General features: G+C 39.4%; 1 protein-coding gene across 1 annotated transcript in view; it reads right to left on the reverse strand.

Annotated features, from left to right (window-relative positions):
* Window positions 1-2583: 2583 nt before the first annotated feature.
* LOC142663920 (protein NDNF-like) overlaps window positions 2584-18810 on the reverse strand; it is a 28693-nt gene continuing 12466 nt past the window's right edge. Inside the window, exons 3-4 of the mRNA XM_075842762.1 lie at window positions 7829-7956; window positions 2584-6821 (exon numbers count right to left, since the gene is read on the reverse strand). Of these exons, the coding sequence (XP_075698877.1) occupies window positions 5467-6821; window positions 7829-7956 (1483 nt within the window). The 3' untranslated portion in view covers window positions 2584-5466. The remainder of the gene's footprint in view (window positions 6822-7828; window positions 7957-18810) is intronic.

The raw sequence follows: 18810 nt of genomic DNA on the forward strand, positions 1-18810 counted from the left end.
GCCTGTCAGTTTTACACTGACAGGCAATAATGTTTTGGTATACTAAGTATACCAAAGCATTATATCTGCCATCAGAAGATCGCAAAGTGAAGTCACCTAGTGGGACCAAAAACTTCAAAACAGTGAAATAAGTTAATAAGTAAAGAAGTTTACAGTAAAAATAAAATAAATCCACTTTTTCATAAAAAACGTGGATTTATTTAGAAAATAAAATAAAATAAAAATATACACATATATGGCATTTCAGCGATTGTCTCGACTTGAACAATAAAGTTAATACATAAATGAAACATCCCAAAATGATATGTTGATATTATGATGAAAAGCAAATATTTAAAGCAATTCCAAACCATTTTTTATTTATTCTGCATAAACTACTGGATATTAATCCGGTAGCACATAAGACTCACTGCTCTCTCCTCACACAAATAAAAAGAATTTGTAAGGGGGTGACAGAAAACATCACCAGGGGATACACAGCCTGTAGTGAGGTAACAACCCCTGAAGTGGAAAAGCCAGTTGCACAAGAATTGGGGACTGTTACTGCAGCACAGATAAATGCATCGCTCAACTCTAGGAGTACATGGGACTGCAGTCAGAAAGCCAGTGGAAGTGTAAGGGGGTGGTACAGCCATTATAGGCCTTGTTCACACAATTAAGACTTTGCATGCATTTTTTAAGCCAAAACCAGGAATGGAACCTAAACAGAAGAAATGTATATAAAATAAAAAGCCCTCAGATCTGCTATCCTGGACCCAATTCTAGTTTGTCTTAAAAAATGCATGCAAAATCTGCCGCAGTTATTCACTGTGTGAATAAGGCCTTAAATTGTTACATACATGTCTTGTTATGTCTCACCTTCTGCGAAGTGAAAGTGAGCGTCTTCTGTGGTCCCCATTTCCCCTTTGTTCTGGTGTGTCTGTGGTTCCCCATGTCCGTTTGGAACCAGGATGTCTTCCCCTCCCCCTTGTGTCCGTGCTCATTGTTATATTTGGTAGAACCACTGCCACAGCATCCAATAGGACGTCATACTGGTAGCTAGGGGAAGGACAGCCGGGCTGAAACAAGAGAGAGGCTGGCTGACTTGAGGCTGGACAGGCTAAGAGCCAACAGTAACTTCGGCACGACCTCACTTGGTGGGAACTCCTGGGGAGGTTGAGATCCCTAACCTCGGTTACAACCACACAGTAATTTGGTTATTGATACATCTGTTCAAACTACTACACGATGTGATTACGAAAGAACCACCCGTTACAAATTTATTGCTTCACTTAACGGAAAAATAAAACAATTTATTGAGCTTTACATGATTTCATGCTGTATATTTTAGTGCTGATACATTTTAGGTGAAATTGTTATTTAAGCATGCTTTATAGAGAAACTCATTACATAATGATTGTGATTATATAGTTTTACATTGAGTAAACCCAAACAGGATACCATCATGAGCGTAAGCAGCCTGTTACTCACCTACTGCTCATGGCCGCTGGCGATCTGAACCCAGTCGCAAGCCACATGCCTCTTCATGGCAACCAGCCTGCTGTGATGACGTCACGGAGTGGCACCTTTAAAACGGAGGATCTGGTTGCTGGATCTTGAATGCTAATTAAGGTACATTCTTCAAGGTAAATTCTCTTACATTTTTAATCTTGACTACTTGGCCTTGTTACAGGATTTTGCTCCTTTCTCGTTCCTTTGGATTTTTTGCTGGATACTTTTTCAAGCTCCTGAATTTGAACCCTGGTCCGACTTTTCATCACATCTTCATCTCATCCTGTGGCTTGTCACATCGTAACCTCTCTTCCGATGACAACCCTTGGCTTCCACTACAGAAGTTCCTTGCAGCATACCTGCTGCCAATTGGTGACTTCTCTGGGGAATGCGACAGTCCTTACCTCCTTGCAGGGCTTTAAAAGTGAAGAATGGGAAGATTCCTTAGACTCCATACCTCAGCTTAGGCAACGCCAAACAAATTGGGGTTTAAATATCAAATTTCTGGTTGAAACTATAAAACAGGCATAGAATGCCATGGAACCATCTCCGCACAAAAGGTGATATGTGGGATCATAAGCCTTACTTGCTGCTGAAGATGGTCATGGTGGAGAGTGACCCCATTTTATTTTGTTATGGTGCCAAACAGCCACACTCCTGGATACAGTGATGATAGGCTCTAATATTTGTAGAATGGAAATGTAAGTAAATATAAATGTAGTTCTGTAGTCACTTTTTACATCTTTCCTAAATTTTATAGATTTAGAATGGCATATCATAAAAGCTCCTGTTGCGGTAATGTATAGTAGTCCCAATACTTTTGTCCATATAGTGTAAGTTATAATGAACATTAATATGATAAATTTAAGAGTTGCACGCTATATACTATACACATATAAAAGTATTTAATCTTGGGAGACGCTAATGAAAGACAAAAACATACATGCTGTTATAATTTGTACTATAGGATGCATATACAATATCTAAACTCTTGCCGATTTTACTTTTAACAGGCTTTTTTTTTTTTTCAAGGTAACTCAATGCTGTCCTACAAGTATCATTGAAGCAAATATCTGCTAAGAATACCTGCAACCTCTTTTCTATCTGTCTTATTAGATACTAACTGTACTCACTACGATAATAACACGATATAGGCTTTGTTTTTCCATCAAATTAAAATAGTTGTCCAGTGATGTAAAGAACTCAATAAAAGTCAGACCATAGCATTTCATCATTGCACTCAATAGGAGTCACATTGGGAATATAGAATTTTAATAGAAAACCTTCACAGACATAGAACATACACCATGTAGAACATAATCAGAACCAGTTTTGATTCAAAAGTTAGTGATATATCTTCGCTCATAGACGCTATTCAGAATGAAATAAAAAATACTACAAATAGAAAAAAACATTTGACTCAAGTGATACATTATTAAACACTACAATAATCTGCTAAATTCAATATATTTGATATTATGCACCATCAATAATGGAAATCTACCTAATCGTTAAAGGGACCACTCTGCAACCACCTGCTACAATAGCTACACTACCAATTTTTTTTATCCATCAAATCTTTGGTGAATTGCTTTAGTGCTAGCAATGATTTTATTCTACCTCTGAGCACCATACTACATCTTATATATAGGTTTATTCTATATAGAAAGTCACATAGTTTGCACTGAGTCTGAGTTCCAGTTCCAGCCTAGGGCTATATTCACAATTTTGCTGGTTGTTATTAAAAAGTCGGCAAGCATGCAGACAGACATACCACTAGCTTCTTAAAGGCCCATTTACACAGACTATTAATTGGCCCAACAAGAGTTCGTAAGAACACTCGTTCCAGTCACCGGGCTGTGTAAACATGGCAGCGATCAGCCGACAAACGAGCAAACGCTCTTTTATTGACTGATCGCATCATTTATGCATTACGCAGCCTACAAAATAATCGTTGTCAGCAGCACATCTCTCCGTGTACACAGGGGATGTGCTGCCAACAATATGCAAACTGTAAGGGAACCAGACGAACGTATTATCAATTGTTTGTCCCCATAGTTTGCATCTGCGCTTGTCTTCAAACGAGCGCCAATCGACTTGTTATATTGGTGATCGGCGTTTGTTATAGGCAGATATCTGCCCATGTAACGGGACCTTGACTAAGCTCTTATAATGCAGTTGGACGGTTATATTTCACTACCTCAGGTTACTTTATAGTCTTGCATGTAAAGGTGTCCGTTCTCGGAATGATAGTCACTAGCAGCCCAATGAAGATTTGAGCTCTGATTCTTAGACTGTGATTGTTTTGTTACTATGCCTCAAGAACAATGCAAGAGAAGCAATGCAATGTATTTACAAAGTTACTCAACTTTTTATATAGATATTTTTTACCTGTAAAATGTGAAAGCGTTAAAAGGCAGGCATAGACTTTAATAAGTCTGATTCCACTCCACATTATGCATATTTTTTTATTTTCTCGCTTCCCATTCACACATAAAGCGGTAATCCAAAATGTTACAATTATCAGCTTTGCACAGGAAAGGTGATAATTGTCTAATCGATGGTGGCCCCTCTGCTGTGACCCCTATCGATCACGAGAACAGGGAACCCGAAAGTCCTGAGCTTGAATGGAGCAGAGGTCGAGCATGTGCACTGCTGCACAATTCAATGTCTATGGGACTGGCGGAAATCTGCTGTTTGGTGCCGAGCTGCGTGTGTGTGGGCCTTAGTCTGAAGGGTCCAGGAGCCTCCCTGTAATGCCGAAAGTTTGGTTGTGCGGCCTGCGTGACCAGCATGTCCCTCTCCAGAAAGAAGTCAGTGAGCAGACATTTAAGGCCTAAAAGGGTATTGGAATTTAAAGAGGATGTACCCATGTATTAGGTATAAGGGCCCTTGAGTCTATCCTGCAAGTACTGAGCCAGCCGTCATCACCTACCTGAACCGGAAGCTGTATCAAGAGACTCTGCCTCTCAAGCATACTGCTGAGAAGTGTTATTTCTGTTGATGTGACCGACATTAAGACCAAGCACACCATTGTTTTTCTTGTGACATTCTCGATAAGTTTGATGTGTTACATGACCCTCTTCCCATTGAAAAAACTAAAGTTGGATACAAAATGGCCGACTTCAAAATGGCCACCATGGTCAACACCCAGCTTGAAAAGTTTCCCCCCTCCCGTATACTAATGTGCCACAAACAGGAAGTTTATATCACCAACCATTCCCATTTTATTTAGGTGTATCCATATAAACAGCCAACCCTGTATATTAAAGGGAACCTGTCACCAGCATTTCACCTATTAAACTCTACTCACCCCTCGCTGGCTGCTCCTCTCCTAAACACTTTCTCTGACAGTAAATAACGGTCTGAAAACATTTTGCGTCTTTTATGGTAATAATCCGGCAGTCCTCTTCTTATGCCCGCCCACCGCCGAAAACTGGCCCACCCTGAATGGCAAAATCTCATCTGAGATAGCGCGCATGCGCCCGTCGTGTGTGGACCGGTACCCTTCCCTGCTTCATCCGGGCCTCAAATCAAATTACTGCGCATACGTCGCTATGGTGCCCCGATGTGCACACGCACTAGAACAGGACATTGATGCGCAAGCGCGGGGTTTTGTGTGAGCTGTCATTCAAAAGTTAGGAGGCGGGGTAAACTCGGAAAGGCTTGAGGAATGAAGATATGACTCTTTTCTGCTCATTAGCATACGACAAAGGAACACTAAAAAACGGAATACTAAAGGTACAGAGCCGACTTAGAAGATAATTATAGGCTACATAAAAATGTTTTTTCACCCACTTCCACCCGGTATTGCTGGTTTAATAGGTGAAATGCTGGTGACAAGTTTCCTTTAAGGAATTAATCACTACAGAATTTTGGACATAAATTCAACACGATGATATAAGGTGGAGATTGACTTCAAGCATTTAAAAGTTTCTTCCAATGATAGAAATTAATAATACAAAGTCAAAATCTTCAACACGTTTTTCTTGTTTTCACAACTTTACTCTGATATCTAACCAGCATTCCCGAAGAACCAATAAGATACACATCAAATAGATAGGATGTGCAGCTTTCTAAACCACCAACTGTTTCTGTAGTTACTGATCTTTGCATATTGATTTCATGGAAATATTTGCACAAAACTTTCTCTGATTTTGGCCTTGATTCTGGTCCTGAGCAGTTATCAACCCTTGACATTTCTCTCCAAACTTGGTCTTCATCAAGTTTCTTCTTGTAAACACAATACATGTTTCTTTCTTGGGTCCCAAGCCAGGCAATTGTTACTGAGTTACATGTTCTCAGCTTGTTGAATGACTTGATTTTCAGACTATTTGGAAAAAACGGGAATACAGATCTGTGCACGTGGGATGATGCCTGGATCATTGCAGATGTATTTGCTATCGTTTCTGCTGGCTTAAAAACAGCCAAGTATTTATCCATAAATTTACCTTTAAGAGTAATATGTCTTAAACCTTGAATATTTTCTGAAACTAACAATTTACCATTTCTTGATATCAGAGCTCGTAGTTGGCCTCGGCATACTTGTAATGTGAACTGGACCTTTTTATGCAGCGCCTGATACTGGAAGCTATATGCTTTTGGTCTTTTGCCATCAAACTTAATTTGAACTATTTTGCCATCCTTTAGGAGTATATCCTTGGGTTTAGGTTCCAACCATGTCTTTGCAAAGGTGCCTGTATAGGCAGCACTAGCATTGGTTAACAGGTTAACTACAAATACGTCAAAGTAATATTGAGTGTTTGAACCCAAATTCGATACTGTGTAGGTACTTTTGTTGCCAATGCACAGCTGTTTAACCTCTACATTACTGGTTTTGTGAATAATATGTAAATCGCTGTTTGTAAGAAGCATAACCCGCTGATTTTCATCAAGATACTTTGAGATTGGAAAACGTGCTAATTTTGGCCATTTCCTGCCCGCAGATCGAATAGCTGTGTCAGCGGCACACATACTTTTATAATTATGCTTTTCATTAACTAGAAGACAATATTCTATGTGGTCTTTCTGCTTCATTGCTGACGGGCTCGGTTTCCAGACTAACGAAACAGAGTTATGGTTGACTGTTGTGACATCAAGTCGAGGATCTCCTGGAAGTTCTGGAAACAAATTACCATGTGCTAAGTCAGTTGTAAGGTACACGGAGATGTGAGTGTCTCTCTCAGTTGATAAAAATTCAAGGACAAAAAGTGAAGAATAGGAAAAGGTTCCAACATAGTTTTCAACTGAGTTTCCTTTGTAGTGGAAAAGTGCAGACACAGTCTTGTAGAAGGACTGGGGTTTCGAGTCATCTAAGGATCGATATTTTGCTGGAAAATAATAAGATGAGGTTAACAAGGTCATAAATATTGAAAACTGCTAAATAATATATCAATAGTTAATTCTAAAATTGATCTCTATAAATTATAGTCCATTGGTGCTTGGGGCATGGGGTAATTGAGGATGGAAGAAATAATAAGGGGCTGTTGTTTTCATGCTTTTTTTTGCCTCTAATTTCAGTCATGTAATCTTAGGTGGGCCAGGTCAAGCCTATCGGAGGTCCCTGGGCATAGATTTGTTTGGGCTCCACTCCCCTCTTATCTCTACTGCCCTAGTTGAGCCGGTGACTATGGCTGCCTGATTTATGGCAGAGCGGGATGTTCTACCTTCCTTGGTTTCTTTATTACATGTAATAACTGCACTGACAGCTACTTATTGAATAAGAAGGTGAATGACATGTAAAAGAGCAGACATGGTGCTCCTATGTTACTCTTAAATTGTTAAATTTCCATGTTGGTAGGGATCACTAGGTGGTGGAGGCCCATGGGCTATTGCCCCTTCTACCTTCCCTATAATATGGCCATGAATGACAGGAATAATTGTTACACTAAATCCCTCAAAGTTTTTATTAAAAAATAACAGGAACCCTCTTGAGTGTGCAGGCCTTATATATAAACTAGTAGTGAGGCGGAGAAGAGTTTATTGTGAGAACTCCATTTCTTGTCACCACTTGGCTACAAATTAAGCTAATTATATTTCGATGGTACCAGAAGACGGTAACAGGGTAAATAGTTTAACCAAAGGCCTCAGTGTATATGGAAATCAACATGTATGGTGTTGTTATTATTAACCCTGTCTTGTAATAAATACTTAGTTACTGTATATATATTTTTTAAAACACTTTAATAATGGTGCAAATTTGCAAGTCTAAACTTATAGACGTACAATCTCTAAAAAAAAATACATTTAGACAAAAACGGCTAAAGGATATGACCAGCAAAATTATCTTGTATGATGTATCCCATATATTTCAAATGTAAAATTGGCGCATTGTTACCTGCTGTTTTTCCATGGAATGCATGAGATGCTTTGTAGTGTAAAATACTCCATTCAATTGGAACATCACAGGGTGTCACAGTGATTGAGAAATGGGGGCTAGAGTTTTCTTTCAATGTAAAATAGTATCTGAAAAAAACACAAACCATTAATCCCATATGTGTCTAAACATAATACAGTATATAAAAGTACTCTATAAATAGTTACCCTCTATAGATTTATAGAATTGTTTTTCTGATATACACAGTATCGTACTAGCATTCTTTGGGCCTACCGGAGGAAATTATTCAATCTATACAGAACATGTACATGCCCACTTTAAATGGTATCTTAATATTTTCTGCTATTATTGCACACACAGGACATACTATTAATAAATTCTAATAGGCTATTTGTGGATTAACTCATGAAAAATAGACCCTAGTGGCAAGTGATTGGTTCCAAAGTCATCTCAAAATGTTGTCTTCTCCTGGACCTTTAGGGCTCATTACTATATAAGAGCCTGGGAGCCTTGGAGGATCCTCTGTACTCTGGGCCACTCTGCCACATAAGGAATAACCAGTGTATATTCTTTGCACAGTGACATCACTAATTATTACCCATATACTGTGACATTACTGTGTGTATTATCCTTGTATTATGAAGCTGTGCTTATTATCCCTATACTATAACATCACTATGTTTATTATTCCTGTTTTATGACTGTGGACATTATTCCCATACTGTGACATCACAGTATGGGAATAATAAACCATTCCTACAACAATACACTGCTTATTATGCATATACTGTGACATCACGGAATTTGTTTTGCCTGTTTTGTGACATCACTTCGTCACTGTATCCAAGATAGCTGTGCGCATCATCCCTGCACTATGACATCAATATTATTCTTGTGCTGTTTCTTTACTTTGGTCATTATCCCTGTGCTGTTGAGACATAGCTATATTTATTATCCCTCTGCAGACATTATCACTGACTATTATAGTCTATGTACACCTTTGAAATAGTTGGGGCGTTCTTTTTTTTAAATAGAAATGTGTATCAGTGTGACTGGTGCAACTTTCAAAATACTTTTTATTACAAATTATTGTAACTTTTTGAGATATAGATGCTTTGTATCCTATATACAGAGCAGCTGTATCGTGCACTAAGACCTGAATCCGTCTGGTCCGTGGGACTGACGGGTTCAGTGTCAGTGGGTCCTGCGCGTCTCTGACACACAGCATCGAGCTTCTATTGATCACATCTAAGATCATAACTTAGATGTGATAGATTACAGGTGGATCCTGCGTGTCAGAGAACCCGCCGGTCCCGTGGATCTGACGGATTCAGGTCTCAGCGCACGATACAGTTGCTCTATATACAGAATACAAAGCTGTATCTCAAAAAGTAAAAATAATTTTTAATAAAAAGTATTTTGAAAGTTGTACCAATCACACAAGATGTACATAGCCTTTAAAGGGGTTATCCTGGGTTTTTAAAATCGAGGCCTATCCTTGGGATAGGCCCTCAATGTAAGATCAGTAGGCGTCCAACTGTCAGCACCCCCGCCAATCAGCTGTTTAAAGGGGCCCCTTCAAACAGCTGATCGACAGGGGTGCCAAGAGTCGGACCCCCACCGATCTAATATTGACGGAGGATAAACGGAGGATAAACCATGAATTTTAAAAACCAGGATAACCCCTTTAACTCTTTATTGTAAAATCACTTTGTTTATTGTCCCTGCACAGTGATTTTATTGTGTTCATTATCCTTGTGGTGGAATATTACTGTGTGCCTAAGGGTATGTTACCACGGACCATTTTCGGTCGTAAAAGCTCGAAAAATGCCTCCAAACATCTGCCCTTTTATTTCAATGGGAAAAATAACTTTCTGTTCCGACGGGCCGTTTTTTTAAGGGGACGTTTTGAAAAACGGCCGCGTAAAAAAAACAGCCGCGAAAAAGAAGTGCAGGTCACTTCTTGGGACGTTTTTGGAGCCGTTTTTCATAGACTCTATTGAAAACAGCTCCGAACAGTTCTGTAAAAAATGCAGCGACAATCGCGAGAGGCTTCAAAAACTTCTGAAAATCAGGAGCTGTTTTCCCTTGAAAACAACTCTGTATTTTCAGATGTCTTTTGCTAAGCGTGTGAACATACCCTTAGGGCATGTTCACACGGCAGCGTCCGTAACGGCTGAAATAACGGGGATGTTTTCAGGAGAAAACATCCCCGTAATTTCAGCCGTAACGGCATGTGCAGGCACTTGAATGCAGCGTCCATTACGGACGTAATTGGCACAGCTTTTCATTGGAGTCAATGAATAACGGCTCCAATTACGCCCCAAGAAGTGACACGTCACTTCTTTGACACGGGCGTCTATTTACGCGCTGTCTTTTGACAGCGGCGCGTAAATATACGCCTCGTGTGAACAGACAAACGTCAGCCCATTGCTTTCAATGGGCAGATGTTTGTCAACGCTATCGAGGCCCAGTTTCGGACGTAATTCGGGGGTTAATATGCCCGAATTACGTCCGTAAATAGGCCGTGTGAACATACCCTTACTGTATCCAGGTACCTAACTGTAAGAATTCTTCCTGTGCACAGGCATCACTATTTACATTTTCACGGTTGTAATATAGTATCATAAATTTCATGTAAAGTAGTAAATAATCATGCAATTTTTGAATCTTCTTTGGGCATCAATGGGAATCTGTCCTGGTCGTGTGCTGAATGTAACGAGCCATACAGCTGTGGGATTATCACATGACCAGGAGAGATTCTCACTATCCGGAAGCAAACAATAAAGCACCCCATACAATGACAGCAAACATGGGATTAAATAAAAAAATAAGTGAGGAATTGATACACAAAGTATATAAAAAAAATTGCATAACTTTTAACTATACAATAAATGGGCCTTATTTCCTAAAAATAATAATTTTTTTTTATTACACCGAGCAATCAAACACAGAGCAAAAACCAGTTGTGATAAAACAGATGGAGGTATTTCTACCATTTCTCATACTGTAATTCTAGACCAAAGTTTATATAAATATGGCTGAAATCAAAACCCACCTGATTTTTGCTATTAAGGCATAAATGTGAGAAGTAATAGTGAAAACGATATGATGGATGTGAATTTCATAAGATATTATTTCAAGGCATCTGGTAAAAAAAAGACATGTGGCAACATTTATATGAAACAATAAATATCTAACTTCAATATTAACAGGGATCTTAAGTACTAAAACATTTTTTATCCTTTGAAATTCATCAATAGTGTGATATAATATAATATAAAGTATCATTCTAATAAAGTAAGAATTTAGATATTTTTGTAGATGAAACACACTTGTTATAAAGGAGCAGTGCTAGAATATAAGGATCAGTGCTAGAATATAAGGATCAGTGCTAGAATATAAGGAGCAGTGCTAGAATATAAGGAGCAGTGCTAGAATATATGGAGCAGTGCTAGAATATATGGAGCAGTGCTAGAATATATGGAGCAGTGCTAGAATATAAGGAGCAGTACTAGAGTATAAGGAGCAGTGCTAGAATATAAGGAGCAGTGCTAGAATATAAGGAGCAGTGCTAGAATATAAGGAGCAGTGCTAGAATATATGGAGCAGTGCTAGAATATATGGAGCAGTGCTAGAATATATGGAGCAGTGCTAGAATATAAGGAGCAGTGCTAGAGTATAAGGAGCAGTGCTAGAATATAAGGAGCAGTGCTAGAATATAAGGAGCAGTGCTAGAATATAAGGAGCAGTGCTAGAGTATAAGGAGCAGTGCTAGAATATAAGGAGCAGTGCTAGAATATATGGAGCAGTGCTAGAATATAAGGAGCAGTGCTAGAATATAAGGAGCAGTGCTAGAATATAGGGAGCAGTGCTAGAATATAAGGAGCAGTGCTAGAATATAAGGTGCAGTGATAGAATATATGGAGCAGTGCTAGAATATAAGGAGCAGTGCTAGAATATAAGGAGCAGTGCTACAATATAAGGAGCAGTGCTACAATATAAGAAGCAGTGCTAGAATATAAGGTGCAGTGCTAGAATATAAGGATCAGTGCTAGAATATAAGGAGCAGTGCTAGAATATAAGGAGCAGTGCTAGAATATAAGGAGCAGTGCTAGAATATAAGGAGCAGTGCTAGAAAATAAGGATCAGTGCTAGAATATAAGGAGCAGTGCTAGAATATAAGGAGCAGTGCTAGAGTATAAGGAGCAGTGCTAGAATATAAGGAGCAGTGCTAGAATATAAGGAGCAGTGCTAAAATATAAGGAGCAGTGCTAGAATATATGGAGCAGTGCTAGAATATATGGAGCAGTGCTAGAGTATAAGGAGCAGTGCTAGAATATAAGGAGCAGTGCTAGAATATAAGGAGCAGTGCTAGAATATAAGGAGCAGTGCTAGAATATAAGGAGCAGTGCTAGAATATATGGAGCAGTGCTAGAATATATGGAGCAGTGCTAGAAAATAAGGAGCAGTGCTAGAGTATAAGGAGCTGTGTTAGAATATATGGAGCAGTGCTAGAATATAAAGAGCAGTGATAGAATATAAGGAGCAGTGCTAGAATATATGGAGCAGTGCTAGAATATAAGGAGCAGTGCTAGAATATAAGGAGCAGTGCTAGAATATATGGAGCAGTGCTAGAATATATGGAGCAGTGCTAGAATATAAGGAGCAGTGCTAGAGTATAAGGAGCAGTGCTAGAATATAAGGAGCAGTGCTAGAATATAAGGAGCAGTGCTAGAATATAAGGAGCAGTGCTAGAATATAAGGAGCAGTGCTAGAATATATGGAGCAGTGCTAGATTATATGGAGCAGTGCTAGAATATAAGGAGCAGTGCTAGAATATAAGGAGCAGTGCTAGAATATAAGGAGCAGTGCTAGAATATATGGAGCAGTGCTAGAATATAAGGAGCAGTGCTAGAATATAAGGAGCAGTGCTAGAATATAAGGAGCAGTGCTATAGTATAAGGAGCAGTGCTAGAATATAAGGCGCAGTGCTAAAATATAAGGAGCAGTGCTAGAATATATGGAGCAGTGCTAGAATATATGGAGCAGTGCTAGAATATAAGGAGCAGTGCTAGAGTATAAGGAGTAGTGCTAGAATATAAGGAGCAGTGCTAGAATATAAGGAGCAGTGCTAGAATATAAGGAGCAGTGCTAGAATATAAGGAGCAGTGCTAGAATATAAGGTGCAGTGATAGAATATATGGAGCAGTGCTAGAATATAAGGAGCAGTGCTAGAATATAAGGAGCAGTGCTACAATATAAGGAGCAGTGCTACAATATAAGAAGCAGTGCTAGAATATAAGGTGCAGTGCTAGAATATAAGGATCAGTGCTAGAATATAAGGAGCAGTGCTAGAATATAAGGAGCAGTGCTAGAATATAAGGAGCAGTGCTAGAATATAAGGAGCAGTGCTAGAAAATAAGGATCAGTGCTAGAATATAAGGAGCAGTGCTAGAATATAAGGAGCAGTGCTAGAGTATAAGGAGCAGTGCTAGAATATAAGGAGCAGTGCTAGAATATAAGGAGCAGTGCTAAAATATAAGGAGCAGTGCTAGAATATATGGAGCAGTGCTAGAATATATGGAGCAGTGCTAGAGTATAAGGAGCAGTGCTAGAATATAAGGAGCAGTGCTAGAATATAAGGAGCAGTGCTAGAATATAAGGAGCAGTGCTAGAATATAAGGAGCAGTGCTAGAATATATGGAGCAGTGCTAGAATATATGGAGCAGTGCTAGAAAATAAGGAGCAGTGCTAGAGTATAAGGAGCTGTGTTAGAATATATGGAGCAGTGCTAGAATATAAAGAGCAGTGATAGAATATAAGGAGCAGTGCTAGAATATATGGAGCAGTGCTAGAATATAAGGAGCAGTGCTAGAATATAAGGAGCAGTGCTAGAATATATGGAGCAGTGCTAGAATATATGGAGCAGTGCTAGAATATAAGGAGCAGTGCTAGAGTATAAGGAGCAGTGCTAGAATATAAGGAGCAGTGCTAGAATATAAGGAGCAGTGCTAGAATATAAGGAGCAGTGCTAGAATATAAGGAGCAGTGCTAGAATATATGGAGCAGTGCTAGATTATATGGAGCAGTGCTAGAATATAAGGAGCAGTGCTAGAATATAAGGAGCAGTGCTAGAATATAAGGAGCAGTGCTAGAATATATGGAGCAGTGCTAGAATATAAGGAGCAGTGCTAGAATATAAGGAGCAGTGCTAGAATATAAGGAGCAGTGCTATAGTATAAGGAGCAGTGCTAGAATATAAGGCGCAGTGCTAAAATATAAGGAGCAGTGCTAGAATATATGGAGCAGTGCTAGAATATATGGAGCAGTGCTAGAATATAAGGAGCAGTGCTAGAATATAAGGAGCAGTGCTAGAATATAAGGAGCAGTGCTAGAATATAAGGAGCAGTGCTAGAATATATGGAGCAGTGCTAGAATATAAGGAGCAGTGCTAGAATATAAGGAGCAGTGCTAGAATATAAGGAGCAGTGCTATAGTATAAGGAGCAGTGCTAGAATATAAGGCGCAGTGCTAAAATATAAGGAGCAGTGCTAGAATATAAGGAGCAGTGCTAGAATATAAGGAGCAGTGCTAGAATATATGGAGCAGTGCTAGAATATATGGAGCAGTGCTAGAGTATAAGGAGCAGTGCTAGAATATAAGGAGCAGAGCTAGAATATAAGGAGCAGTGCTAGAATATAAGGAGCAGTGCTAGAATATAAGGAGCAGTGCTAGAATATAAGGAGCAGTGCTAGAATATAAGGAGCAGTGCTAGAATATATGGAGCAGTGCTAGAATATATGGAGCAGTGCTAGAAAATAAGGAGCAGTGCTAGAGTATAAGGAGCTGTGCTAGAATATAAGGAGCAGTGCTAGAATATAAAGAGCAGTCCTAGAATATAAGGAGCAGTGCTAGAATATATGGAGCAGTGCTAGAATATAAGGAGCAGTGCTAGAATATAAGGAGCAGTGCTAGAATATATGGAGCAGTGCTAGAATATATGGAGCAGTGCTAGAATATAAGGAGCAGTGCTAGAGTATAAGGAGCAGTGCTAGAATATAAGGAGCAGTGCTAGAATATAAGGAGCAGTGCTAGAATATAAGGAGCAGTGCTAGAATATATGGAGCAGTGCTAGAATATAAGGAGCAGTGCTAGAATATAAGGAGCAGTGCTTGAATATATGGAGCAGTGCTAGATTATATGGAGCAGTGCTAGAATATAAGGAGCAGTGCTAGAAAATAAGGAGCAGTGCTAGAGTATAAGGAGCTGTGTTAGAATATATGGAGCAGTGCTAGAATATAAAGAGCAGTGATAGAATATAAGGAGCAGTGCTAGAATATATGGAGCAGTGCTAGAATATAAGGAGCAGTGCTAGAATATAAGGAGCAGTGCTAGAATATATGGAGCAGTGCTAGAATATATGGAGCAGTGCTAGAATATAAGGAGCAGTGCTAGAGTATAAGGAGCAGTGCTAGAATATAAGGAGCAGTGCTAGAATATAAGGAGCAGTGCTAGAATATAAGGAGCAGTGCTAGAATATAAGGAGCAGTGCTAGAATATATGGAGCAGTGCTAGATTATATGGAGCAGTGCTAGAATATAAGGAGCAGTGCTAGAATATAAGGAGCAGTGCTAGAATATAAGGAGCAGTGCTAGAATATATGGAGCAGTGCTAGAATATAAGGAGCAGTGCTAGAATATAAGGAGCAGTGCTAGAATATAAGGAGCAGTGCTATAGTATAAGGAGCAGTGCTAGAATATAAGGCGCAGTGCTAAAATATAAGGAGCAGTGCTAGAATATATGGAGCAGTGCTAGAATATATGGAGCAGTGCTAGAATATAAGGAGCAGTGCTAGAATATAAGGAGCAGTGCTAGAATATAAGGAGCAGTGCTAGAATATAAGGAGCAGTGCTAGAATATAAGGAGCAGTGCTAGAATATAAGGAGCAGTGCTAGAATATATGGAGCAGTGCTAGAATATAAGGAGCAGTGCTAGAATATAAGGAGCAGTGCTAGAATATAAGGAGCAGTGCTATAGTATAAGGAGCAGTGCTAGAATATAAGGAGCAGTGCTAGAATATAAGGAGCAGTGCTAGAATATAAGGAGCAGTGCTAGAATATATGGAGCAGTGCTAGAATATAAGGAGCAGTGCTAGAATATAAGGAGCAGTGCTAGAATATAAGGAGCAGTGCTATAGTATAAGGAGCAGTGCTAGAATATAAGGCGCAGTGCTAAAATATAAGGAGCAGTGCTAGAATATATGGAGCAGTGCTAGAATATATGGAGCAGTGCTAGAATATAAGGAGCAGTGCTAGAGTATAAGGAGCAGTGCTAGAGTATAAGGAGCAGTGCTAGAATATAAGGAGCAGAGCTAGAATATAAGGAGCAGTGCTAGAATATAAGGAGCAGTGCTAGAATATAAGGAGCAGTGCTAGAATATAAGGAGCAGTGCTAGAATATATGGAGCAGTGCTAGAATATATGGAGCAGTGCTAGAAAATAAGGAGCAGTGCTAGAGTATAAGGAGCTGTGCTAGAATATAAGGAGCAGTGCTAGAATATAAAGAGCAGTCCTAGAATATAAGGAGCAGTGCTAGAATATATGGAGCAGTGCTAGAATATAAGGAGCAGTGCTAGAATATAAGGAGCAGTGCTAGAATATATGGAGCAGTGCTAGAATATATGGAGCAGTGCTAGAATATAAGGAGCAGTGCTAGAGTATAAGGAGCAGTGCTAGAATATAAGGAGCAGTGCTAGAATATAAGGAGCAGTGCTAGAATATAAGGAGCAGTGCTAGAATATATGGAGCAGTGCTAGAATATAAGGAGCAGTGCTAGAATATAAGGAGCAGTGCTTGAATATATGGAGCAGTGCTAGATTATATGGAGCAGTGCTAGAATATAAGGAGCAGTGCTAGAATATAAGGAGCAGTGCTAGAATATAAGGAGCAGTGCTAGAATATATGGAGCAGTGCTAGAATATAAGGAGCAGTGCTAGAGTATAAGGAGCAGTGCTAGAATATAAGGAGCAGTGCTTGAATATATGGAGCAGTGCTAGATTATATGGAGCAGTGCTAGAATATAAGGAGCAGTGCTAGAATATAAGGAGCAGTGCTAGAATATAAGGAGCAGTGCTAGAATATATGGAGCAGTGCTAGAATATAAGGAGCAGTGCTAGAATATAAGGAGCAGTGCTAGAGTATAAGGAGTAGTGCTAGAATATAAGGAGCAGTGCTAGAATATAAGGAGCAGTGCTAGAATATAAGGAGCAGTGCTAGAATATAAGGAGCAGTGCTAGAATATAAGGAGCAGTGCTAGAATATATGGAGCAGTGCTAGAATATAAGGAGCAGTGCTAGAATATAAGGAGCAGTGCTAGAATATAAGGAGCAGTGCTATAGTATAAGGAGCAGTGCTAGAATATAAGGCGCAGTGCTAAAATATAAGGAGCAGTGCTAGAATATATGGAGCAGTGCTAGAATATAAGGAGCAGTGCTAGAGTATAAGGAGCAGTGCTAGAGTATAAGGAGCAGTGCTAGAATATAAGGAGCAGAGCTAGAATATAAGGAGCAGTGCTAGAATATAAGGAGCAGTGCTAGAATATAAGGAGCAGTGCTAGAATATAAGGAGCAGTGCTAGAATATAAGGAGCAGTGCTAGAATATAAGGAGCAGTGCTAGAATATAAGGAGCAGTGCTAGAATATATGGAGCAGTGCTAGAATATAAGGAGCAGTGCTAGAATATAAGGAGCAGTGCTAGAATATAAGGAGCAGTGCTATAGTATAAGGAGCAGTGCTAGAATATAAGGCGCAGTGCTAAAATATAAGGAGCAGTGCTAGAATATATGGAGCAGTGCTAGAATATATGGAGCAGTGCTAGAATATAAGGAGCAGTGCTAGAGTATAAGGAGCAGTGCTAGAGTATAAGGAGCAGTGCTAGAATATAAGGAGCAGAGCTAGAATATAAGGAGCAGTGCTAGAATATAAGGAGCAGTGCTAGAATATAAGGAGCAGTGCTAGAATATAATGAGCAGTGCTAGAATATAAGGAGCAGTGCTACAATATAGGGAGCAGTGCTAGAATATAAGGAGCAGTGCTAGAATATATGGAGCAGTGCTAGAATATAATGAGCAGTGCTAGAATATAAGGAGCAGTGCTAGAATGTAAGGAGCAGTGCTAGAATATAAGGAGCAGTGCTAGAATATAAGGAGCAGTGCTAGAATATATGGAGCAGTGCTAGAATATAAGGTGCAGTGCTAGAATATAAGGAGCAGTGCTAGAATATAATGAGCAGTGCTAGAGTATAAGGAGCAGTGCTAGAGTATAAGGAGCAGTGCTAGAATGTAAGGAGCAGTGCTAGAATATAAGGAGCTGTGCTAGAATATAAGGAGCAGTGCTAGAATATAAGGAGCAGTGCTAGAGTATAAGGAGCAGTGCTAGAATGTAAGGAGCAGTGCTAGAATATAAGGAGCAGTGCTAGAATATAAGGAGCAGTGCTAGAATATAAGGAGCAGTGCTAGAATATAAGGTGCAGTGCTAGAATATAAGGAGCAGTGCTAGAATATAAGGAGCAGTGCTAGAATATAAGGAGCAGTGCTAGAATTGGTTGTATGGAAAACAGCGTGTTGTAGTCCTGTTTATTATAGACTCCACTATGCAGATACTGTAGAATAAAGGCCTGCTTGAGATGGCGTAATACAGCCACGTTTTAGCGTCTGTGTCACGGCTGCAATACTTGGTCCTGCCGCGGTTCTACTGAGTCGCACATAGAGAACAAATAACCAGAATATTCCTCCCACATGCATCATTGTTTGATGACCAGGTGGGAAAAATTTAGAGAATGGAAACATAGTGAGGATCCAAATGCCGCAGATGGTTTCACTTCTTTTTTGACGGTGCTTTTTTGAAAAATTAGAAAGTTTGTTGGCTTTATGCCACACCCTGAAACTTCACAAAGTTAGAACCAAGTAAAAAGGGTGAGGCA

The sequence above is a fragment of the Rhinoderma darwinii genome, chromosome 11, assembly GCF_050947455.1.
Source record: "Rhinoderma darwinii isolate aRhiDar2 chromosome 11, aRhiDar2.hap1, whole genome shotgun sequence".
Classification (NCBI taxonomy): Eukaryota; Metazoa; Chordata; class Amphibia; order Anura; family Rhinodermatidae; genus Rhinoderma; species Rhinoderma darwinii.